The following is a 26,265-nucleotide window of genomic DNA, read 5'->3' on the forward strand; positions in this document are numbered from 1 at the left end:
AAACACCCATAAGACAAAGACAACATTGGCCTATTATGTGAAGGACCTCCTGGGTACCCATAAGAAGTAAGTGAACACAACAAATCAAAAAATGGGCAAAAGACACTGTACTGAACATTCTAGTTGCTGTGTCTCTCCTAGAGAAGCTATTTAATCCATAGCCTCTGGAAAGAACAGAGTACCCCCCTCCCCATCCTGATCTCAGCTGACTGGACAAGGAACAACCATCTAATGAAACTAAGCCAGTAGACTGCTCACTCCTAGAAACCTGGGACACACATGCCCATGGTACTGAGATGTTGATGAGTGCCTGAACTGAAAGGTCATGTTAAAGTAGGGACTGAACTAATGACATGGTCAGCCAAAGCCAGGTGGAAGAAAGAGTTACAGGAGAACAAGGAGGCATGGAGGAAAGGCAAATCCAAGATGTAAAGTGAAGAAAAACAGGACACTGAAGATGACAGAGGGAAATGGACCTTCCAGTTCTTTTTCTGGGAGGTCCGAGTGTCCTTTGTATTCTATTCTTTGATACAAACCAGAGTGCCTATGATCACCGTTAGGTAAAACCAGTTCATGTAGGTTATCAGTCCACTACAGCCAGACCACAGATCCAAAACAGACATGAGCAAACAATTTACAAAAAAGGACAAAAAGATCAGAATTAAACATGTGACAAAATGCCCATACATGTAAGTTATCAAATAAGGACAGGTTAAGATATTCAGCTTTTGTAGGTATTCAACTGACAAAGATAATAAGGTACTGAGATGGTCGCACAGTGCAGTGTGGAAAGAAATATGGGCACTTATACATTGGAAGGAGGAGTGTAAACTGTAAATTTTCTAGTTTCAGTAAGACTAAAACTTGTATATCCTAAGAATCAGAAATTAGACTTTTAAGCATTTAGTTTAAGGAAATAGTCATAAACATGCACGAAAAATTAAGAATATTTACTATACAGCCATTTATAATAACACAAAAGAAACAAACTCAAAGATGACTTAAATCAGTGTTTCTCAAACATCATTCATTTATCACTTTAATGACTTTTGTATATCCCTTTACCACACGTATTGATTTATTTAACACTGTTCCTTAAGTCAGCTTATGCTTTTTATTATTTAACTTACTCTTTCCACAGGTTTTACTGAATGCCTACTATATGCCAGAAACTAGGTGCTGGAAATTCAGCAATGATGACAAAAATCCCTACCCTAGTGGAGCTTACATTTTGGTGGGAAGACAGATAATAAAATGAATAAAATATACAGCATGTTACTTACATGGTTAGGGAGAAAAGATAAAGCAGGCAAGGGGGAATATGAAGCTTTGGGGTAAAAGGGGTTAGAATTCTAGAGAAGGTAGCCAGGTTAAGTGCTCACTAGAAAGACTTGACGTGAAGGGGCTAGCCATGAGACTATCTGGGAGATTAGCATTTCAGAAGATGGAATAGCAGTAGGGCAAAAGACCAGAGGTGGAAACATTTCTGGTGTGTTCAAAGAAGGGCAAAGAAGCCAATGTGAGTGATGCAAAGTGAGTAAGAGGAGTGAAAGGAGAGATCATACAGCTATGGGTTGTAGACATGGGCTGTATTTTGTAGGGACTGGTAAGGACTCTGGTTTCTGTTCTGAGATAAGAAACCAAGAGACTGAGAAAAGACTGAAGGGGGACACTAGTTAAAAGGATATTGTAATAAACCAGTATGACTTGGATCATTTAGATTATGGTGGCTTTTGGAATGGTCAAAGAAATGAATTACTAATATATTTTGAAGGTAAAGCTGACCAGATTGCTGATATGCTAGATATTAAAGACGTAGTAAAATCACTTAAGGAGTAAGGCACTGAAGAGGTTCTGAGGACTCCCCAAAACTAAAGGTCTTTAATAGTAATTGTCATCACAGGTTTGATGTGCTAGTTACAATTTCATAATACATATTAGAATGTGTAACTTTTAATAAAACACACTCATTCATATTATTTTCTATAATATACCATGAATATAAATTTTACTTTTGAAATTGTCTTCAATGAATATATGCTTCCCTTTTATAATCAGATTCCTTTTTAAGTGGTTCAGTTTTTAATATATGTGCAAGTCTCGTTCAAATTGGGTTCTTTGTTTCTGGCTTGATGTAATAGGTAAGGCTTTTAAATTCACATCCAGGACAGAAAGGAACTGGGATAGAGACTTTCAAGGTGAAGTTAAGGGATTATGCTCATAAACTAAAAATAGAATTGCAGCAGTGACACAGATAGTATACATCATCTTAAAACTCCAGCAGATGGCATTCCACATGCAAAAATCAAGGTCCAGGAAGTAGAAGACAGATAGCAAATGTGAGATACTCTTGAACCAGCCATGAACAAGCTCTGGGGCATTCACTGGACCAGGGGTCAGCTCTCTACCAAGAGCTTCCTCACTGCTTTGTGGTAAATAAGGCTTCTTGACACATGCCAATACCATAATACCATAATACCATATTTTAATAAGCTGCTCAAATGCTTCTACATAAATGTCATCTAAAACATTACCCAGGTAAAATAAACCTAGATTTTCCTACACAGCGCTCAAGAGGAATAAGAGCAAGTTCATTAAAAGTCAGAGTGGGCTCTAGAAGTAATTGACTATACTTTCCCTCTCCATCCTAATGGTGTAATTTTCATAGGTAACTAGGATTAAGTGGAGGTTTCTGGTTACCAAGAAGTCACTATTCTTAGCACTTTATTACTAACTGGCAAAAGACCATAAATGTACATACTAAATGAAATGAGAGATGAAACTCCAAAGCATTCTGGTCAGCATTAAGGTTCTCAAGTACTCCACCTTGCATAAGAACTAAGATGACTTTCTTCTAACCTCAATCAGATCAACAACTCATTTTATCTTCAAAATGTCATGTTGTACATCAGACAACTACTGGATGGACAGTTAATCTGAGAATGAAATGATAGAGGACTGTTCTTGATGTCTGCCCTGTGTAGACACAGCTCTCTAATAAAGAACATAATTATGGGGGTGCCTGGGTGTTTCAGTCGGTTAAGCATCCGACTTTGGCTCAGGTGGTCATCTTGTGGTTTGTGAGTTCAAGCCCTGCATCAGGCTCTGTGCTGACAGCTGGGAGCCTGGAACCTGCTTCAGATTCTGTGTCTCCCTCTTTCTCTGTCCCTTCCCTGCTCTTGCTCTCACTCTCTCAAAAATAAATAAACATTTAAAAAAAAAACATAATTATGAATGGCTTTAAGTTGTGTCTTTTATAGAATGAATCATATGGTTTAACTAATTATCACACAAAGCCTTCTGACAAAGCTCACACCTATTCACCCTGCAGCCTGAGCAAGGCTTTTAGTTTCTAAACCATCTTCTAATACTAGAGTTTAAGTTTTGATTTTATGTAGAGCTATGGCTTCATGATGTGATCAATAAACATTAAGTCTAAAAAGCTGTCCCAAATAATATACTGTTTTACCACTCTTGACAAGTGTTAGAACATGGGTTTCCTAGAAAGGAAAAAAATCTGACCCTCCCTTCCTCATCTCCTCTGCTCTCCGAAAGCACTTCTGTGATTAGTAAAGCTAAGTATCATTATTCACTAAATATGTCCCGTTCCTCTTAAAAAAAAAAAAGAAAGAAAGAAAACAAAAAACAAACAAACAAAAACAAACACAAAAAACTGCATGGAGTGGGAGAAACTTTTTTAAGTACATGTAAACCAAAGTTCAAATTTTTAAAAACAAATATAAGCCTTCAGTGGCTGACACCCTATTTCAGCAAAATGCATTTCAAAAAATTTTGGTAACTAGACTCTGTTTGTTTCTCAGTAATCTCAATCAGTCTCTAAATATTCTACAAACGACCCAGAGGAAATGGGCTTATCGTACAAATGGAAATGGCAGACAACTCAGAACCAACTTTAAAACAAGCAGAAGGAAGAGGTCTTTGAAAAAGGAAAGAAATATCAAAACACCACTTTCTGTACTAAGCTCTCTCAAAAGCAGCCAAGGTACTGCTCCTCATTTTAACCAGAAGAACCACAGAAGAGTGCTAGCATCCTAACTTGAGAGTACACCCTTTACAAATGTTCTGATTGGTGAATTCATTGGTTTCTTGCATTATTATTATCTCATCAGAGATAATAAGACAGAAAAGACATCCCTTAGTCCAAACATATCTTCTCCACTGCACTTTTAGACACAAATCTGGTATGCCTGGGTGGCTCAGTGGATTGAGCATCCAACTTGGGCTCAGGTCATGACCTCACAGTTCGTGGGTTTGAGCCCCGCATCGGGCTCAGGGCTGACAGCTCAGAGCTTGGAGCCTGCTTCAGAGTCTGTGTCTCCCTCTCTCACTCTACCCCTCCCCTGCTCACGTTCTGTCCCTTTCTCTCTCAAAAATTAATAAACATTAAAAAAATAGACACAAATCTAACTTAATTTTAAAGGAAAACAATTTCTTAAGCCTGAAAGAAGAAAAAGACCAAAACACAACAGAGCAAAGCTTTTCCTTTAAAAGATTCTCTGTCAAAAGGCAAATTGCCCTGTTTTGTCTAGGGACACCTTCTCACAGAACAATCCACCAAAGTACCTTGAGTTTGTTTTTCCTCCTACAACTCATGGCCCTGAAAGGTGGAGCCAGTTTGCTACAGCAAAGCAAAGGGAGTAACAGGCTGTGGCCAGTGACAGAGGATGCCTACTTTGAGGAGAAACACTTCTACAAATGTAATAAGCTGGAGCCAGGATTACTTACCCAGAGGAAAAACAAGTATCCTAAGGTTTTGCAGCTCCAGTAGTTCTAGAACACACTACTCACCACAGACAGGTATCACCTACTGCAAGTCAACTCAACACTGAGCTCAAAGTACCAATGGAGTTATCCTCCAAGTATTTTAGTACACAAAGCAAGACTTGGGCTTGGCTGTAGCTCTCCCATGACACAGTGATGACACAATTAGCTCCACACAGTATCTCCCTGCCTCCCACACAGCCTATGGCAATGGACTGACAGATGTGCTAGTTACTTAGCAATACTTTGTGGTTATTTCACCCACATCATTCACATAGACAGACAATGCAGTACCATCGTTCCATAAAAACGTTTCCCTATCCTCCCACATACTGTTCCACATAATAATTTACATTATTACATGGAGGAACAAAATAATGGCTCATGCTTAGTAGAAAGTAACCATCCCAAGAGTCTTTAAGGATCCTATTGCAGATCTCTTTGTTCTCTAGGTCTCAAACAAAACTACTCTGCGTTATTTCAAAGGAATGTGACTGCCAAGTGATTAAGCCAAATGAGCTTAGAGCAAAAACTACCTTCTGCCTAAAAACATCCCACCATACAAACCATGCTAAGCAGATATGCCTCATGGCCGCAGTCGCTCCTGAGTTATAGGCTGGGGTGGGAGGTGGATATTGGAGGCTAAGCCAAAATGTCTCAAAACTCTTACGACAAACACAGTGTCCTCCCAGAGATGACCTGGGTGGTTGGTATATATTTTGCTAATGGTAAATGAACTAAATGAACCCCTGTTGGTCTGCCCAGGCTGAGGTAAACATTTCAGTGTGATGCAAAATTTCTCTCATTGCCATTCAATGCATTCAGATAAAAATGACAGTTAATATGTATTAAGCACTTCCAATGTTCTAGGCGCTGCTCTGAGACTTTTATAGGCATTAGCATATTTAATTATGAAGTAGGTATTATTAGTATGCCTACTTGACAGATGTGAAAACTGAGGCACAAAGGAGCAGCATGCCAGAGCTGGGATGTGTATCCAGGAAGTCTACTTAAGACATCACACTGCTTATCCTGCCTCCCTAGGACAGGTCAATGGCGGGGGTGGGGGGCAGTGTCGTAAGGCAGATTTACAAATAGTGGTCAGATGCAGCACACATGTTGAAAACATTCTGGAACACTAGGATATATACAGAAGTCAAGAGAATTGAATTCTTGGGGCGCCTGGGTGGTGCAGTCGGTTAAGCGTCCGACTTCAGCCAGGTCACGATCTCGCGGTCCGTGAGTTCGAGCCCCGCGTCAGGCTCTGGGCTGATGGCTTGGAGCCTGGAGCCTGTTTCCGATTCTGTGTCTCCCTCTCTCTCTGCCCCTCCCCCGTTCATGCTCTGTCTCTCTCTGTCCCAAAAATAAATAAAAAACGTTGAAAAAAAAAGAAAAAAAAAAAAAAAGAAAAAAGAGAATTGAATTCTTGTTTCAATTTCATCATTAGCTGTGACATTTGGGGCAAGCTGCCTCACTTCCTTAACCTTAGTACATTCATTCATCTGCACAACTGTGTGCATGTGCGTGTGCGTGTGGGTAGGTGGACTGGGTGAATGTCCCTTCTCCCTCTAAATTTTTACAACAGTCTACTGTATCTGGTAAGATTATTAGAATACTATGTGCTACTTAAAAAATAGTAAAACAAGAACCTAATTAGGGGTTAGAAAGCAAAATAAGTCTCATAATTTCCTGTTGGATAAAAATCAAGTTTATAAACTGCCCAGTAAACCCCTGGCCAACACTGACAATTCATGCTTATGGCAGTTAGATAGTACCAGCACTAATTACATGACTTAGTAAACTGTCCTACTTATTAGGGCTTGCTAACATGTGTACCTGTGTGTATGCATGTTCATGTACAGCACAGAAAAGGAGGGAGAACTATGTTATGTTTTCTTAGCAAGGACAACGCACTAAAGCAGCCCCTGAACAGTGCTGTGGATGCCCAGAGTAGAACTCAGTATCAGTATCACTGCGTTTAACCTTCTGACAAAGTAAGTTCCACTTTCAATCATCTGATAAAACCAGGAGTTCTTTATAATACTTTCTTATTTTTAAAAATGACTATTTAAACTCACACATCCACACAAACACACACATACACAGTTTTAAAACCCACCAGCATGGAGGAATTGCTCTTACTTGCCATAGGAGAAAGGGCTCCCTACACCCCATATGGAAATGGAGAGAGGAAGAGCAGGTGTTGTTTGAACTGGGTAAAAAGAAAGATGCTGGTGAGTGGGTGGGCTTTTCTGGGTTGCACCCAGCCAGCTGGTATCAGCCAGTCATGCATGAGTGACTCAACTACGGTGATGACGGACAAAACTCTCTGACTTTTTCAAGAGATCCTTGTTTGCTGCTAACAGAAATGAACCATTCTTAGGAAGTTGCAGAAGGATCAGGTCAGGAAGAGTTTACACTGAACCAACACCACCTGTAGAAAAACCCCGCATGACTCAGTATATGGGGGTAACAGAGTGAACTTAAAAGCACAAACTAACAAGGGTCCCTGGTCCCTTTCTTTAATTAGAACCTACTCTATTTATAAGCAGTATACTCAAGACCAATGGAGGTAGACAGCTAATAAAGAAACCCTAGTTACTAATCATAGGAACAGAAAGTTAGTGCAGAGCCCTTCTTTGCCATTTCAGATGGACTTCACCATCCTCCCAGTAGTCAATATTTCAAATGTCTTAGAATCCTAGGAAGGAATAAATACCTGCACCCTACTGCTGGATACACAACAAGACTTGTGTATCCACAAGACTTGTGTCTGCTAATTGAAGATCACACCAACTAGCATTTAGCCCACAACCAGAGCTTCCTGGATGAAAACCACAACTACTCTGCATAGCTTCACTGTGTGAATTCCCATTATCCCAAGGCAACTCAAGACTGCACAGTTCCAAAGTTTACATGCCTTTTATAACTCCTCTGTGTTGCAGAGACTGCTTAGAGGTAATCTATTAGAGAATTTGTTTTTGACACAAAAATGCTCCCACCATGGGCTTAAGGGGAAAAATCTTTTCAGTTCTCTTCACAGCAACCTAAATGTTTTCTTTATGGGTGCCTGGATGGCTCAGCGGACCATGCGACTCCTGATCTCGGGATTGAAAGTTCAAGCCCCATGTTGGGTGCGGAGATTATTTAAAAATAAGTCTTAAAAAATAAATAAATGTTTAGTTTTAGGATGAGTTAGAGCTCCCAAAAATTTAGAGTTTTAGTAATATACAGACTTTATTAATATTCAGTCAGTGAGAGCTTTGTAGCAAAGGTTTTAGACATAAATATATATCAGAGAATGAGTGCACGAAAGAAAGCTTAGTACAATATTATGGTACAGAAGCTTTCCTCTTATGTTCCCTTTTGTCAGAACTTTATGGAATCAGGCACAGGATTTATCTTGGGTAGAGACCCATACATTTTCATATTACTATGACTTTAAAATTTTAAAGGAGATATTCAGTTTCCATGTTTTTTACGCTGTCAATGTACCACTCTAGAAAGCTAGGTCTCTAATGTGGTTGTTAATAAAAATAAAATCATCAGAAGAATTACAGGGACCAATTACTGAAAGTTATTGTTCTAGATAGACAAATACCAGCACAAAATTAAAACCGACATAATTAAAAATCTAAGCAAGGGAGTCAGACATTAATTTTTTTTTCTATTTTTTTCCCTTTATGCAATAAAGTAGCATAAAAGACATTAGGAAATTCCTTTACCCTGGAAAGATGCCTGAAAAGAACTCTATATTCTGGATTTATAGTTCTTTCTTCTCTTCTAATAATAGCTTTGAGATACAGCTTCAATCCTCACCTAGCACCCCTGAGTGAAAGAAACCAGAAGAGGTACAAAGTATAGAAGAGCAGTAGAAAGGAAATGAGTAGGGAATAAATAATGTCCCTTGTTGCTAATTTGAGCTTTATGCTTAATGGAAATAATCTAAAAAGTATAGTGAAAATAGAAGCATTTTCAAGTACATGGAATTACCTGATAATGCTTGATAATGAGGATGATGACAATGAAGATGATGATGACAGCTGACATTTCCTGCACACTTATTAGTTCCAGCCACTATGTTCAGCACTTCATAAGCATTATCTTAACCGAAACACCTCTAGGAAGCAGGCATTACTGTATTATTGCCCTTTTACAAAGGACAAAAGGGAGGTTTGGGGTTTGTTTTTTGTGGTTGTTGTTGTTTCTGCCCAAGGTCATACTGTCATGAAAGGCCAGGTTGGGCTAGGAAGATAAATCTCCTGATACAGAAACAGGTTCTTAGCCTTACATGTGATTCTAGTCATTGTATACTTAGAATTCAGACCCTAAAAGAGGTGCAGCAGTTAGCTTAATGGGATTATAAATTTTAAAATATTTATGTCAAGACTTGTATTAAGACCCTTTAAATCATATAAATTATCTATAATTATCTAAGAGCAATAGCCTCCCAAGGATAATCTATAAGAGATCTGATAATTATTCATCAAATATGAAGATATCATAAAAAGAAAAGGAAGGTCTCCCTTTCAATCCCTTGAGAGTAATCTCCCCTCTATTCTTTTTCATGCATTTACAAATAATTGAGGTACACATGCCTATCTTCCATCAGGAGCTTGAAAACTCTATTATTGATTACTAGTTCCTCTAATTTAAGGCCATATGTATAAACAATTTAGAGCATACTTATTTTGGCTAAATATAATAATGATCCTCCTTCTATTCACTATATTTATAGCTCTTACTGTTCTATACCCTTGAACCCAAACCACAGTGAGATTACGCCATTTCCACTGAAGGCTCTGAAGCTAGAAAATCAAAACAGAACACACTGGATGTGCTTGCGATTTCAACCACAACTCCTACTCCACCTTAAATAGAATGGACTGCTTTCTCATGGCAAAATAAGATTTATTACTGGCAAAGTTAGAAGCACAAAAAACAATAACTTATAAGGGAGACTGTTCACTAGCAGGGCTCCTTTGCAACAGATTTTAATTGGGAGAAAAATAGAGCAAATTCCGGAATAATCTAGTCTGCACAGCATTTATTTTGGGTATAAAGAAAATGACGTCATTATAGGGTTAGGATCTGAAACAACTGTCCCATACAAAACTGGTTACAATGACCAGTTCATTCCAAATTGGTGGGAAATGCTTTGCACTCAAATCTAGGAATGTACAGCCATAGATGGCTCAAAGCATGTCATATGAGTTCACAAACTAGCCTAGATTTTCTAAAACCTGGTTAATTTAAATAGAACAAAGTTTTAACTTGAGGGTAAGTTTGTTCTAAAGGGGAAAAAATCACTAGGTAAAAATACGATATATAGTAAATTAGAATACTTCTTCAAAAGTAAATAGCATCTTTCACTATTACTATTCTAAAAAGAGATTATATTACACATAGAAGACTGGCACATCTATACAGATATCTTGAAAAGGACAGGGAGAAGAGAGGCTGTCACCTCAGCAGTAAGCTACAGAAATCTTGCAGTCTGCTGGAGTAGCTGCCCCATGGGCCTTTGGCACCTGCAACCATCCCACTGACATGGCACTGTTTGTGGTCCCAGAGTTAGTGACACAGGCAGGGTGGCAACCCCGTCCTCAGTCATCACTTCCAGGGGATAGGACAGGGCTTCGGGAGACAGGTACTTCCAAACAAAGAGAGCTCTGTAACCACCCCATCAACACCCTCTTAGTTGTGTCAGTCACACATGTGGGGGTTACTTAAGCCCTCAGAATCCCTCCTCACCCTCCCTTCTGCCCACAGGTATAGCTTTGCACATCTCATTACTACATCAGTTAGGAAACGGCAGAAGGGAGAAACACAATAAATCAAACTAGTCTAAGAGTCTGACAGGAGAGAATATGGAAACTATTGTTTTGAATAAACATATACAGTATAGGTAAATAAAATCCTTTCTCCTGCTGACCAATAGCATAGATAACTAAATGGAATTGTAATAATCTCCATTCATATTGATACCCTTCACTTAAGTCAGTGGTATGAGCCTAAACAAGAGTTCTCCAGGAATGGGAAGAGTGGTATCCCTCATTAAAAGAGGATGCATATTAAATTTAGGGCAATCTGCCAACTCTGAAGTTGTCCTGTGGTGCTAAAAAAAAGTGAAAATAGGAAAAGGAGATTTTCAGATCTCCTCATGACCAGAAAATATTCTTAATAAGCCATTCAATGCATGTACTCAACTTTTCAATCAGAATACAAATGTTTTGATTGGCACTATCATTATCAAGAAGGCAAAGGCAAACAATTCCCTGATGAAACACTGATATTCCCTTGCTAAACCTCACCTTAGGGTTCGAAAACAAAAGCAGGTCCTTCAACCCGGATACCAAGAGACATTTATTACAAGCTTGGAACAACAAATGTCCTTGAGACTTTTGTTGAAGAAAAAACAAACGGAACAGGAGATCAGCAGAAAAGTTTCTATGACCACGTGGAGGCAGGCATTTTCCTCGTGAAGGTACAGATAGTTCAAAAGTTCTGCCACCACTACGAGAAAAATTCAAGTAATCACTCATGTTTCTGGGAGACTGTCCTCCTTAAAGAGAGAGCCTCAGGCTGCTGATACCTTCATAAATGCTAAAATCAGTATACTAACCAAAAAGAAGAATCAATTTTAAAACACTGTGGTAACCTGAACTTAGCATTGCACAAAAATTAAAAGACAGCTTCTGCCTTCAAGGAGGTAGTAAGCTCTATAAGCCTCAGAAGAACCTGACTGTTCTTACTCTCCTTTTTCCTCACTGCCACTCCTTTCCCATGGTCTCACAAATGAAGAAGAAAATTACAGGGTTATAGCATGTTGGCTCTGGAAAAAAAATCCACATATTGCCTAGCCCAACTCCCTCATTTTACAGGCAAGATCAGCTCAGAAATGGGCAAGTGACATGCCCAGAGCCACAGAGGTAATGTGAAGCACTCGAAAAAAACCAGTCTCCCAAGTGCCAGCTCCATACTTCTTCAGTTCAAAGGGGAGAGAATTTTTCTCCTAAATGCAGAGGATACAATATCCATACACTGGACAGCTAAGAACCAAGAGAGAAATACATGGACTCTAACCTCCTACATTCTGTTTTCATTTCAGCTGCTGTGAGTCACTTCTGCTTTCTTTCATGGGAGAAACAAGGACTCTGAGAAAGGATAAAGAACGTAATGATCAGTTACTTCCTTCAGCCAAGAGAAGGAGAATTCTAATTCTCTACTATCTCTGTGCTCACCTTCCTAGGAGAGAGCATTTGGGATTTCAAAATAAGTATTTATCAGTCAACTCAGACAGAAAAAGGGTAATTGGTGGATGTTGCTTCCATGGAAGAACAGTACAAAAGTCAAGCTGTGTACACAGCCCAAAACAGACCACAAAAGAATGGAAAACAGCCTCTCCCTCCACTTGCTCTCCATCTCATCAATGCTTAGCAACATGATGCTATATAATGTAAGATTTAGCTATTGCTAATTCTTGGTGTTATTCTACCTGCTCCAATTTCACAGTCTCTTCATTGTTTTTCAATGTGGTCTTGTACAGAAGATTCTAATTTGTCACAAAGAGCTAACCTAAGGAGCCAGAATTCATATGATTTCATACAGTCAAGTAATAGATTTTTGGCATTGGAAATACACCTTATGAAGTATTTAATCTAATCTTATTTTCCAGATGAGTGAATGAAGAGAGAATTTAAGAATTTAAATACAGATAGAGGTGCCTGGGTAGCTCAGTCGGTTAAGCATCTGATTCTTGATTTCGGCACCCGAAGGTCATGATCTCACAGTTAGTGGGATCAAGCCCAGCATTGGGCTGGGGGCTGACAGCTTAGAGCCTGCTTGGGATTCTCTGACTCCCTCTCTCTCTCTGCCCCTCCCTTGATGGTGCACGTACTTCTCTCTATCTCTCTCACTCTCTCTCTCAAAAATAAACATTAAAAAAAAGAAGAAGAAGATTTTAGACACAGACAGAACTAGGGCCAGAGCCGAAGTCTTTCAACTCCTAGCACAACACTCTTCCTACCACTTGCATCACCAGCAGACATGGGACTACTGTAGACGCCCACCTTCCACAGACAGGTCTGGAAGCAACCCCTGGGCTCATCAGAGTCTCACTGGTCTTAGATGTGCAATGGCCACAGCAACTTAAAGTCCCTGTCCATCAGTGGCTACTGAGGCTTAGCAAGATAAGAATGTGGACTGGAGAAACAATAGGGGAGACATGAGCAAGGTTGAATATTCAGAGAAAGGAAAAGACCCCATGACAACCTGAATTCTAAGGATAAAGGAGCTAGGAAAGGCAGAAGAAGGAAAGCAGGGAGGAGAAAACATGCTATCAAAAAAGCAAGTGAAAAGAATGGCATCAGAGCACAGAAAGGATAGCTAGTGGCCATATAATATACAGTATTTTGAAGGGGGAAAAATCCCTAAATCCTGTTATTTTTTTCACAATGAGACTTTCTCTGCAAGTTGTTTAAGAAGGTATATCTAATTCAATTTTTAATCAACCAGATGTACAGTTACAGCACACTGCTATCTTCAGGTATGTTTTCATAAAACTGAGTATAACACAAGATAATTATTACTTCTACACTAGCCAACCATGGGTTGATTTTAATACTTAACACATATTGGGCAGGGCAACCCCACCCTTGGCTCACAACCTAGCTTCTGCAGATGAATCTCTCAGCCTATTTCCAGAGCTGGCCCCATGGCTGTGTGGCCCTGAGACCTCCCAAGAAGACCTCAATACCACAGGAAGAGATACTGCTGACTCAGGAGATGACCAGCTCTCACTTTGAGGCAACCATATGAAGCCAGGCATGAAGTTAAGAATCAGTACGTAGCAATGTTGGCATTTCAGAATCTACTGACTGCAACTCAAATGTAAGTGCTGTATATTCTCTCTCATATTAGGATATTTCTGAGAATAGTCTTTCGTATGTGTGTAATAGTGGGTGCCTATTTTGTTCAACCTAAATCTCCCATGAAATATTTTAATACATTTTTTTCCTTTAAAAAGAAAGAAGTTATTTTCAAAGGATTAGGCTGTGAAATCCATATTGCTTACCAAGGAGGAGCCTCTGAGTGATCAATTTACCAGGACTCTACAGAGAAGGTGGGCAGTTTCTTGTTACATTAAAATATGCCAACATTTTTTGGCTCTGTGTCAAGTGGTATTTTGGTTCCCTCATTTTTAAGCTTAAGAAAATACCCAGCAATTTCCATGGTAAATTCAAAGTCATAATCAAGGATAGGACACACTGCCAGAAGCCAAGCTATCCAACCAGCCTGATGGCAGGGCCTGGGCAGTGGACGGATCAGGACTGCAGGGCAGCCCACCGACAGTGAAGCTTCTTGTACTTCCACTTGTATGTAATTTGGCCTTAATAAAAGTATTAAGGGGAGTTGTCTGTTGGGGAATTGCCCTTGACAGGCCCCCTGGGAAAAGAACCATTAGGGAAAGAAATAAGGTTCCACAAGGAAATTGTGCGGCCCTACATTTAGCCCTTGCCACCCCTTATAAAGACTCCTCTATCTAAAGGAAGGATAGCCCCATACATTTGCCAGCGAAGGAAGGAACAAATGGATTTGAAAGCCCCACTCCGGCAACAAAGGAGTGTATCTATGGGCACAAGTTACTCCAACCCCTAGGCCCACTCGGCCCACAGGAGGCATTCAGATGATGACTGAACCTAGTCGGTTAAGGTACAGAATGGTTCATTAGTTCCTAGGCGCATTGTCTCTCTGAGAATGCATAAGGCATGGGTTCCTAAGGCCCTCTTGGCCCCCTCCTGGCACCTCGGACGGAGGCGAACACTTTTGTTCCTCAAACCACAAATGGTTCGGGGAAACAACTAAGAGGTCATGTCCCTGTAACTGTTCCACATGAGGTGTTGAGAGATAGATGACCTTTCATGGAAACAGCAAAGCAAAAGCTTTATAGATTATAAACATAGATACATAATGAAAATAATGTAAGAAATTAATCAATAAGGAAAGGGCAGGAGGGAACGTTATGAGAAAATAACCATGTTATTCCTTAAAGGGTGATTACACATAGGAACATTTTTAGAATTCGGTAATGCCAGAAAACGTAGGTGACACACGCTACAAGGAAATTGCTAACAAATATAATGCTACGTTTGCCACAATAAAGTAGCCAGTCCAACACACTGCTGTTGTCTGTGTCCATTTTTATTTTTGTTTTATTTTATTTTCACTTTTTCGCCAACGCCATTCATCCTTCGGGAACGCCTGGACCTGCTGGAGCTGGACTCCAGCAACACACCAGCTTCCCAAGGACAAGATGCCAGAAAATGTAAAGCCAAACCTATTTTGTACTGACTTAGTCCTTAGGTTTAGTCTTCATTACCTTCTAAAACTGTTGGCCATATCCCCACCTCGAGTCCTGAAGCAACCCTTATACAGTTGACATTTAGATAGGCATTGATTTGCTTGGCACAAAGTATATGCAAGGTAAATATATGAGATCCCCACCTCTGGGAACTAGCAAGAAGTGTGAAATGTTGATCAACAGAATCTCTCTACTTGTATTGCAACTGGAAGGGTCTACAACAGAAATAATTCCTAGAACACATGGTCCTACACTTGGGCTACTCAGCCAATCACATAAGAAATCTGTGTTCCACTCACCAACCATTGCCTTTTTAAGTCATGAGTCTTGGAATTCTTTAGCTGAATTGTTTAAATAAGGACACTTTGCATGGGCCTCTGACAGCTGGCTCAGCTGACCAAAGAACTCACTAAATACAAAAGTTACTATCTACATAATGACTATCTCATGCTACTTGGGCCCATCCTAAGCCTTATGATTTGTGCTCTGCAGAGACAGTTTTTAACTGTGTTTTGTTTTGTTTTTTATCTTAGCAGGGAAACACTGAAGAAATACAAATGTTTCCCTATCATTCCATCACCTAGAAATGCACTCTTGTCCTGGGAAAGCAAGACTAAAATGTCCACACATGATGAATGTGTACCTCTGTCAACAAGATTTAGATAAAGAACTTAAGAAACCAAGTTGGATGAACAATACTGAGAACCAAGCCACAGCAATGCAAGTATCTCACATACAGCCTGGCAAAAGGCCCCTCCTCTGCCCTGAAGGGATTATTGCCTCCAGCTCAAACAATATTCATTTTCCATTTCTTCTCATGGTGGCATCTCTATTTCAGCTACCATCAAACAGTTACCAGCTACCATCACCCATCCTTTTTCTTTCTCTCCCTTCAGGTACTCATAGCTCCCATAACAACAGATCTGAGAAGTGGAAGCCCTGATCAAAGATGACTAGTTCTAGATGTCTATAAAACAGAGCATGTCAAGGTCAATGGGTCACAGGCAGGACAATACAATACTCACTCCTAACCACTCTGTCATCCTTAAAGGGCTCTCATTATATTTAGGTCTCACATGTCAGCACAGCATCCCTCAAGTTGGTGTTTAGCCTCATTACTTACTTGTCTTATCTTTCTGAAGATAACTGTCCTAAGTTGTTTAAAAGAGAAAGCAAGAATTGGCAAAAATGGTGGATATAATAAGGTACAGAAAAGACAGAAAAAGGAAGGTATCTAGTCATCATCTCCATCCCACATACAATAAAGTTTTCTGTCCAACTGCCTTTTGTTTCACAGATGAGAAAACTGAGATAACAAAAGAAGAAGGACCCTTCCTTCCCAGGTCTCACAATTACTAGCAGAGTTGGGCCAACAGAGATACTCAGGCCTCAGTTCTCAGTGCTTCCTCTGCTAAAAAGTAGGGTCTTAATAAAGGACCAGCTGAATCAACAAAAGGGAGTGGCTTACTTGAGAACATTCTGAGCACAGAATTTATATTGCCCTCCCCCTTTCTGAATGTAGGTTTATGCAGCATTCAACAGCAGATGGGACAAACCACATTCACAAAGAGGTAGGATCAAGTCCAATGACACCGAATACTAGACAACCATTTCTCCTTCTCCAAAATACAGATAGTTCAACATACGCAAGCCAATTAAGAGGAATAAGCCAGTCCTTTCAATAATCGATTAAGAAAAACAAATTTAAATTTGTTTTAAATCCACAGAGCACTTTGCAGTTTATCTAGAATTTTCATATACATTGTTGTATCTGACCCTCACCATAGTCTCATTTTCCAAGTAAAGAAACAGAAAACCAAAGAAACCTTGCCCCAGCTCACAGCTGGTAAGCAGCAAGGCTGGGAGTTGAGCCCATATCTTCCAACTCCACATTCAGTGCATCTACTTGTACACTACCTCCACCCAATGTTATTAATGACAAAAAGCCAAGCACAACAGTAGCTCAAAGGGCTGACTGAACCACACCCTCTAGCCAGCTAAACAATGACTAAAATCCTTGCTGGAACCCAAACAGGCTCTGCCTCCCCAGAATTCCAGGATTGAACATTTTGACAGTAGGTTCAGACCCAGGCATCTGAGAAAACCCCAATGCCTCACTATCCTTCATGAACTGTAGCCTGATCACATGAATGACACTAGTGTGGCTAGAGCAGGACCTGCCAAGTTCATTGGGCTCTTGGTGACACAACCCAGCTGTGCAGGCAGGTTCCCTACAAGGGAGCTCCCAAACATTCCAAACATTGTGCTGCAGAACTGGAGGGAGGAAATAAGCTGCAGAGAGAGCTGGCAAATCTGACACAACCTTCCATTCCACATTTGCACTTTTGCACCAGTAAAGCAGTTTAAAATATGCTCCCCAAGAGTGGCACAGACCATGACTTAAAGAATACACTAGAAACCATCAGGAGGTTCTGAGAAGTGGGAACAGAGTGGGAACAAAGAGAACTTCAATTTCAATTTTTACCATTGGTACATATTCCTTTCATATTTTTGAAAACTAGTTCAAAATTAAATTTAAAATCTATAATGACTGCACTGGAAAGTCATGGAGGCAAACAGAAAAACTTACACTAGATTAAGTTAACTAATAACACACAAGAAAATCATTTTAAACCAAAGCTTTGGAAACACTGATCTAGACATGAGACCTTTAAAAAGCAAAATAAGGGAAAGAGACTCATGTACAAATTTTATGAATTTTCCCTTCACAGTAATATAAGAATAGAGCAATTTTTGGATAAGCAAAATATCTGTTAGTACTTAGTACTTTGTGCTAGGCATTTTATCTTACTTAATCTCAATACCATGGAAGAAATGATATTATCCACAAGTTATAGTTCAGGAAACAGAAATTAAGCAGCTTCAAAGAGCTGCACAGCTACTAACACCTGGGGCATAAAGATAGAAATAGCCAAGCTGGAAATAAAGATAAACCCGATAAGGACAGCCACCACTGCATGGCAAAAGACAACTGCACCTATGGAAAGAACACAGAAAGGAATGGTCTGATTTTGACAATCATTTCAGCTGTACTCCCAATGTGGGTCACTTTCCTCCTGTGAGGTCCCTATGTGGGCAGTGCTGGGCTCCATATTCAGAGATGATGGAACTGAGACACAATCAGTAGAACGTGAGTATAAAGAAGTTTTCACAAAGTGTTGTTGGATTTGCATTAATCTACCCATTTTTCTCCCTCAGTCCTTTTGACACCCAAGGCTCCATTTGAGAGATGACTGATGGGGCAGCGGAGGGCTGACTGCCATGGTGCCATGGGGAACAAAGCACTACCTGGAACCCTGCCACACTTACAGTGTGAACATATGTACCCACAACTCCACATTCATTATCACCATTCTCTAAGGTCTAAGTCCTCTCACGTGCCTGATGTAAGGAAGAACAAGTTAAAAATAACAATAGCCTAAGTTTATTAACATTTACTGAGCTTTTATTACCACCGGAGAAATTCTGCGAAGTGCATCCCATGCACTGCACCTCAGTCAATCTTCACAACCACCACCTCTCAGGAGAGGTGCTTCACCATGTCTAGATCACATACGAAGAAACGGAGACTGAAGAGTGGTTAAGTAATTTACTAGAGGCCAAACTGTAAGAAAGAGAGCTAAAACTCAATCAGTGAACCTATAATTCCCAAGTACAGGCACTGTGCCTCTCACAAAATATGTTTCACATCTTTTTTTTCAACTATTCTCTTTTGTCCTTTATTATTAAAGCTACAGAACAAAATATCCAATTAGAAAAAGGCATTTTTTTATACTAATGGGCTATGTAAGATAAATGACATTATAAAATACTGGAAATATAAATTTGAAATTATGGACTTAAACTCTGTAATCAAGGCAAGAAATTTCAATATACCCCATACATACCCACCAACACATCTGTTATAATCAGCTGAATGTCCTATACATTCAAATACTAGGGTCCTCACAGGCTCTTGGGTGTTCATGAGCCCTTTGACCCCAAGCATCTCAAGAAGGGACAAAATACCAACACACTGGGCTCAAGCTCCCTTCTTTACCACTGCTGACTTTATTTATGTCTTGCACTTGTCTGTGCCTATTGAGTATGAAAAAAAAAGAGGCCTTCCCAGAGATAAACTAAGAAGCTTAAATTCCCTCAGTTCCAGAAAAAGATACTCCCTATGCTTTTTTTCTTTAGATAACTAGCTAACCTTTGAAGTTTCAAACCTAATACTAAATTCTAAGACAAATCATGTTTCTATACTAACAGCACAGCCAACATTCCCTTAGAGCAGATGTACACCGAAATGAGAATGACAGCCTTGCACAGTTGTCAGACGGACCCCACTAAATGACCAAGTTCAAACTGGGAACCTTCCAATGCCTGGATGCAGTTTCATAAAAAATAGATGAAATTAGCACATTATAGTCTAGAAGCATCAAGCTATGTCTAACCACCTCAAAAGAGCAACACAACTTAAATGAAAAAATCGCAACATGCCCAAACATTACAGACCCTGTAACAAATATACCCTCTTCATTTCTGTCAGCCTCGTTTAGAAAACAATGTATGTGAACTATCATTTTCCTAAGTTTCTAAGACTTTCTTACCATGCTTTCCAGTTTAAATCAAACAGTTTAAAATCCAAGCAATTTTCTGTAACTACAATTATACATAACCCAGTACTGCCCAGGACAAAGAAAATAAACTGAATTCCAGTTACCTCCATCAGCAAACAGTCTGCCCATAATTTTGCGAGGAATACAAAGAACATTCTCCCGTTCCATCTGTTCAACAAATCTTCATCTTCAGCAAGGGCTCTTTTAATGTACTTCTATAGCTGCTCCGGTTGTAACTACAAACTGCTACACGCTGACTCTGCAGTGACATTCTCCCAGAATGCTACTATGTCCCTCAGGGGCTGAGGGATAAGAACTTGAAAGAAGTTACAGGAGAACTCCCCCCGCCCCCTCCACTTAGCCTCAACAGGCAGCTTCCCTCCAAGAGATCTGCTTCAAAAGTCCAGACCCAGTGAAGTCACACATGACCTCACAAACCTCCAATTTAACTCTTCAGAAGCCAGACGGCAAGCTGACAATAGGGAGAAAGGACAATTGTCTTAGTTGATTTGGAGTGTTTGCTCTTTTGGGAGAAAGAGGTTTGTCCAACATCATTTCAAAAAAGAAAAGAAGAAGAAAGTAATTTCAGCATTGTTCTTCCATAATAACACTAAGGTTTTTGAAGTACTGTTTTTGAAGACTCTAAGTTCTGGCAGCACACACTAAAGAATGCCTGAAAGAGGAAAAAAAAACCTAATCCATTTAGATTTTATAAAATTCATACTTAATCTTGTGATCTCTGTTTTCCTATTTTCATTTCTACTTTTGTTTCTGCTTTTCCGCTATCGTTGAAATTAAAGTATTCATTTTCCCTGTTGTTCAAGTTCCGCGTCAGACAACCAGAGGTGGACAAGCAACACTCACAGCTGTCAGACACAACAGCAACTGCCTGCAGATGCATCTCAGAAACCGGGAACTATAGGAGTCCCATAGAAAGGCCAGTCAGCAGACCCAACTAATGGATAACAGAGTCCACATTCAGTGCCCCTAAAGGGAAAGGAAACTTCATTCTGTTTCCCATGCTTTTTCTTTGGACAACAGCTGTTTTTGTTAGGATATTGGAATTACAAGGATCCAGGAGGTAGAATAAGTAAAAATTACTTTATAAACAGAAGTAGATAAAATTATATCCTCTCAAAGAAAATGTAATACGCCCTTTCAAGAATGCCTTGATTCACCCAGAAAATGATTACAACTTACTGTCCAGCAATTTTGTTCCTAAATATATACTTAGCCTAGAGAAACTCTCCCATAAGTGCACAAGAAACAACAAATTAGAATGTTCACTATCAGGCCATTTGAGATAACAAAAATACAAGGCAGCCAAAGTGTTCATAAATAGGAAAATGGAAAAATAAATTACAGTATACATCCATGTAATGAATACTATACAGCAAATTAATAAAGTAGGACTTTATGAATCAGTAATAATGAATTTGAAATGTTGAGCAAAAAAGTGAGTTACAACAGGAAAGAAGAAGGTAACATTTATATAAAGTCTAAAAACATGAAAAAATACTATCTAGTGTCTACAGATGCACACTTGTATAGGAATGACAGACACCCACAGGCCATGGTTACCCTAAGGAAGAGAAAGAGAAGAATGCAAACAGGGAGGCATTCACCAAGTTGGCAATTCATTTGCAATGTTTCTTTCTTAAATTGGCTGGTGAGATCACAAGTGTTTATTATTTTCCATACCCTTGGGATGCCTAAAATGTTTCAGAAGTTGTAAAATGTCAACTGCATAATGCCTGCCTTTGAGCACAGTGGCACCTGTTCAGTCTGAAAGATTAACAGAAGAGGCAAAGAGGTTCACAGTCCCCTCAGCTCCCAACTCTCAAGTCCCCAAATTCAAGCAGCTGTTACTAATTCTGCCTCATTTTGGCTCTGTCTGGACAGTCACCCTGCACACTCCCCACCAACAATCATTTACACACATCCACCTCTGCCTTCAAAACCCACCACAGAGACGCTTGGGTGGCTTAGTCACACACACACACACACACACACACACACACACACACACACAAAAGCAACACTTCCAGGAGGGCCTCTACAACACTTCCTGGAAGTAGCCTCAGCCTCAGACCCTTACTGTCTGGCTTTCTAGGCCTTGTAGTAAAAATACTTGTGAAGTTGTCCGCCTCTTCTCTGGCGGACACCAAGTACCTAGTATAGAGGAGCTGCTAATTAAGTTCTTCACTAAACAAAAACCTAGTCTCTAATATGTGCTGGACCCTGTAACACTGAGTGTCAAGACTAAAGACTCAAGAAGATCACTGCCCATACCTGGCTAAGTACATTACAGGATGAATCCTAAAACCATTGTTAAGGGAACTTTTATGGTTTTGCTTTGCAACATTCAATACCTCTTATTTTCTCTGTACTAAAAATTTTATATTACTACCCTTAACTAGAAAATGTCATATGCTTTGTGTTGCAGTGGAGCTGCTAAATAGATAAACACAGTGAAACAAACTGTCACTAAAAATCCTCACCTTCAAGTAATCTAAGGCTCTTACAATTATTATTACAGATATACAACATCCTAAATCGATCTGACCACAGCTCTTTCATATCAGGTGACTTTGAAAAAGTTTTAAAGAAAATAGCTTGGGGCACCTGGGTGGCTCAGTTGGTTAAGCGTCCGACTTCAGCTCAGGTCATGATCTCACAGTCTTTGAGTTCAAGCCCCACGTCAGGCTCTGTGCTGACAGCTCAGAGCCTGGAGCCTGCTTTGGATTCTGTCTTCCTCTTTCTGTGCCCCTTCCCCACTCATGCTCTCTCTCTCTCTCTCTCTCTCTCTCTCTCTCTCTCTCTCTCTCACTGTCTCTCTCTCTCAAAAATAAATAAAAAAACATTTAAAAAATTTAAAGAAAATAACTCAAGCAGTGTTATTACTAATAATAACGGACAACATATTTTGAGTACTCCATCAAGCGGAAGTAAATTATTATCTCTTTTCCCAGGTAAGAAAGTTGAGGTTTAGGGAAATAATTTACCAAAATTTGAACCAAGGCAATCTGACTTAAGAACCCACACTGTTTATAAGAAACCATACCGTTTCCTAGCAGGAAAATGGATCAACCCCAATTATATTTCCAGCGTAAGGATGGGCACCCCATGATCACTACACCAAAGATGAAGCAAGAAATCATTACAAGGTTCACAGCCAGGACCACTCACTGTTACAAACCTCTGTTAGACTCATCCCTGCCACTAGCACAGTAACCCTGCTCACCTGAGAATAGGGACTATCTTACTTAGCTTTATATTCTTCCTTTAAACAGTTTCCAGTGTTTCTCAAACTTTAAAGTACTCATGAATGACCTCAGAATTTGTTAAAATAGTTAAAATACACATTTTGATTGAATACATCAGGGGTGAGGTCTGCGTTACACATTTCTAACAAACTCCAAAAGGAGAGGTTGACTGTCCAAGCTGAACATCAGGATCACCCGGGAATTGTTTTCATATTTTTTTTAACGTTTTATTTATTTTTGAGAGAGCATGAGCAGGGGAGGGGCAGAGAGAGAGGGAGACACAGAATCTGAGCTGTCAGCACAGAGCCCAACGTGGGGCTTGAACCCACGAACCATGAGATCATGACCTGAGCCAAAGTCCAACTGAGCCACCCAGGCACCCCAAACAGTGATAGCTTTAAAAGATTCCCAGGTGGGGGCGCCTGGGTGCCTCCGTCAGTTAAGCGTCAGACTCTTGGTTTTGGCTCAGGTCATGAGTTCAACATCAGGCTCTGAGCTAATATAGTGTGGAGCCTGTTTGGGATTCTCTCTCTCTCTCTCTCTCTCTCTCTCTCTCTCTCTCTCTCAAAACAAATAAACTTTAAAGCTATCACTGTCCGGATGTCACCCTCCACCAACAGAATCAGAATCTCTGTTGGTGAAGCATGGGAAATTGGAATTTTAAAAAGCTCCCTATGTAACTCTAATGTGCAGTCAGGTCAGAGAATCCTATTCTAGAGCTTTCCTACTTTAGCTTGGTCCATGGACCACTGTTCCAGACTAGTGCCTGTCAAATGTCAGTTTATGTAAACCACCTGGGCATCTTAAAATGCAGATCCTAAATTAGTAGGTCACAGGTGGGGCCTGAGATTCTGCAATTCTAACAGGCTCCCAGCTCAACACCACTGCGAAGCAAGGTGGTAAGTAGAAAGATTAAGAATCTCAGTAGTTCAGTGTGTGACTTATAAGGCTTTCCTTTAATAATTCTTAATGGAGAGACCAGTAGAACACTACAGATGGAGGTTTAGGCGCAGGCATATGAAATATCATATGGGGTGTGGGGATTATGAAGTCAAATTATTGACCTAACATTGGTTTAGATGTAGTTTGATATTAATCTTCATTAGCATGCATGAGAAAGATTATATTGAACTTACCATGGCCATGATACTGAATATTAAGGCTCTGTTAGGAGCTTGAGTCAATTTAATACAGATTCTGTACATCAGTTGATAGAAAGCTTAGGAGATCCACAGTAGAAAAAGAAAAAAAGATTAAGGCACTGGAAATGTACCCATCTGGAGTTCTGATAAATTGGTACTCCTATGTAAAATACCTTCATATAACTTTCTCTTTTTGCTTCCCCAAACAACAAATCAATGGATAATATTTCTCATCCAGTATTGCAAATCTTGTGTTAAATGACCTCTGCTAAAAGGAAATGCTGTTGCTTCCTTTAAAAGATAAAAATTGCACTGATATATGAATTAAAAATGGCTATATCATCTCAATCCAGTTAAAACAGTAACTGCCAATCAGATTTTTATTTAGACCCATGATTACCCTTGTAATAATATATACGTCCAATGTCATTTAAAGTCTTGAGGTGCCTGGGCAGCTCAGTTGGCTGAGCATCCAACTCTTGATTTCAGCTCAGGTCATGATCCCAGGGTCATGAGATCAAGTCCTATATCAGGCTCCATGCTGAGTGTGGAGCCTGCTTAAGATGCTCTCTTTCCTCTGCCCTTTTCCTCTGCTCTCCCACTCTCTCTCTAAAACAAATTTTAAAAAATAAATAAAAACAGGGGCGCCTGGGTGGCGCAGTCGGTTAAGCGTCCGACTTCAGCCAGGTCACGATCTCGCGATCCGTGAGTTCGAGCCCCGCGTCGGGCTCTGGGCTGATGGCTTGGAGCCTGGAGCCTGTTTCCGATTCTGTGTCTCCCTCTCTCTCTGCCCCTCCCCCGTTCATGCTCTGTCTCTCTCTGTCCCAAAATGAATAAAAAACGTTGAAAAAAATAAAAATAAAAATAAAAAATAAATAAAAACAAAGTGTTTTAATATGGTCTTTGATAAAAGATCATCCACTTCAGCAAGCATCCCACAGCACTCTTCATACTAATATCCATCATTATCCAGGGCATTACTTTAAGTTGTGAACTAGAGAATTAAAATGTTTCTAGGAAACCCTATTTCAAATCCAGGACCATTTCCTGAAGTCATCACCAATTTATATAGAAGGCACTCAACAAACAGAGCCCCAAATCACCAAGGCCAGCCAGGGCCAGGACTGTCTGAGAGAAATTAAAAGAACATCCATCAGACGACTAGAGCACTGAGCTTCTCCCTGATAATCAAGGCACTGCTGGAGAAACGAAGCAAGTACAGAAGAGCGCCCAGGAAACTCACCTTGGAGGGCATTTCCTACAAATACAGAATCAAAAAGATGCACAAGCAGCACCCGAGTGCTCCTGTGTGTGCATCTCTGCACCTGGCCTCAGCACACCCCTCATCACCCAAGAGTTCGTTCATGCCCACAGCTGCAAGCCTCACATCCAAATGGTAACTCCAAAGTCCTGCAGCCAGCCTTCAACCTCACACTCCCACCAGCACTTCTACATAAAGCACCATCGCTCTCCTGAAATTTAACCTGTTTAAACTGACCTCACTACTAGCTACTCTCCTACAAACCCCACCGATCTCCCCAATTCCTATTACTTCTAGATTCAGTAAGTCATCCACGCTTGAAGTCTCACAATGATTTTGACTCAGCCTGCATGTCCTATATTCAAACATTTGCCAAATCCTTGCATCTGTTTTTCTTTACCAGGTTTTTCTTGTGTATTTTCTTACATCCCTTAGATTATTATTCAGACTACTACAAAACTCACAATAGGTTTAAAATAAATATCCACAAACTAGAACTTAGCAAATTCTTACAACAAAGCTATAAAATGAGTGGTAAGGTTATTTCCACCTCACCAATGGAATCACAGGCTGTCTGGAGTAAAACAAGATCAGGCAGCCAGTAAAGAGGATGACGTGACCTCCTTGTCTTCTGATCCCAAATCCCCATATTTATGCCACCCTACCACAGAGTGTTGTACTTTATGAAAAGAAAGTGGTATTTCAGGAAGTCCAGCAATAGGTGTGCCAGATAGTTAGAGCTGAGAGGACAGTGCTGGCAGCTCAGAGACTGATACAGGACTTGAGCTCATGGCACAGTAGCATGATGACATAAATTTTGATTTATTTA

General features: G+C 40.0%; 1 protein-coding gene across 22 annotated transcripts in view; it reads right to left on the reverse strand.

Annotated features, from left to right (window-relative positions):
• The window catches only part of PSD3 (pleckstrin and Sec7 domain containing 3), a 747,126-nt gene that overhangs the window by 412,754 nt on the left and 308,107 nt on the right, over positions 1 to 26,265 (reverse strand). Inside the window, exon 1 of one of the 22 annotated variants that reach the window (XM_058720445.1) lies at positions 19,872 to 20,368. The exons of 20 other annotated variants lie outside the window; for them this stretch is intronic. In XM_058720445.1, coding sequence (XP_058576428.1) covers positions 19,872 to 19,935 — 64 coding nt within the window. In that variant the 5' untranslated portion in view covers positions 19,936 to 20,368. Of the gene's footprint in view, positions 1 to 19,871; positions 20,369 to 26,265 lie in introns of those variants that run through there. One more of the 22 variants, XM_058720449.1, reaches the window with a different exon arrangement.

The sequence above is a fragment of the Neofelis nebulosa genome, chromosome 3 (assembly GCF_028018385.1).
Source record: "Neofelis nebulosa isolate mNeoNeb1 chromosome 3, mNeoNeb1.pri, whole genome shotgun sequence".
NCBI lineage: Eukaryota > Metazoa > Chordata > Mammalia > Carnivora > Felidae > Neofelis > Neofelis nebulosa.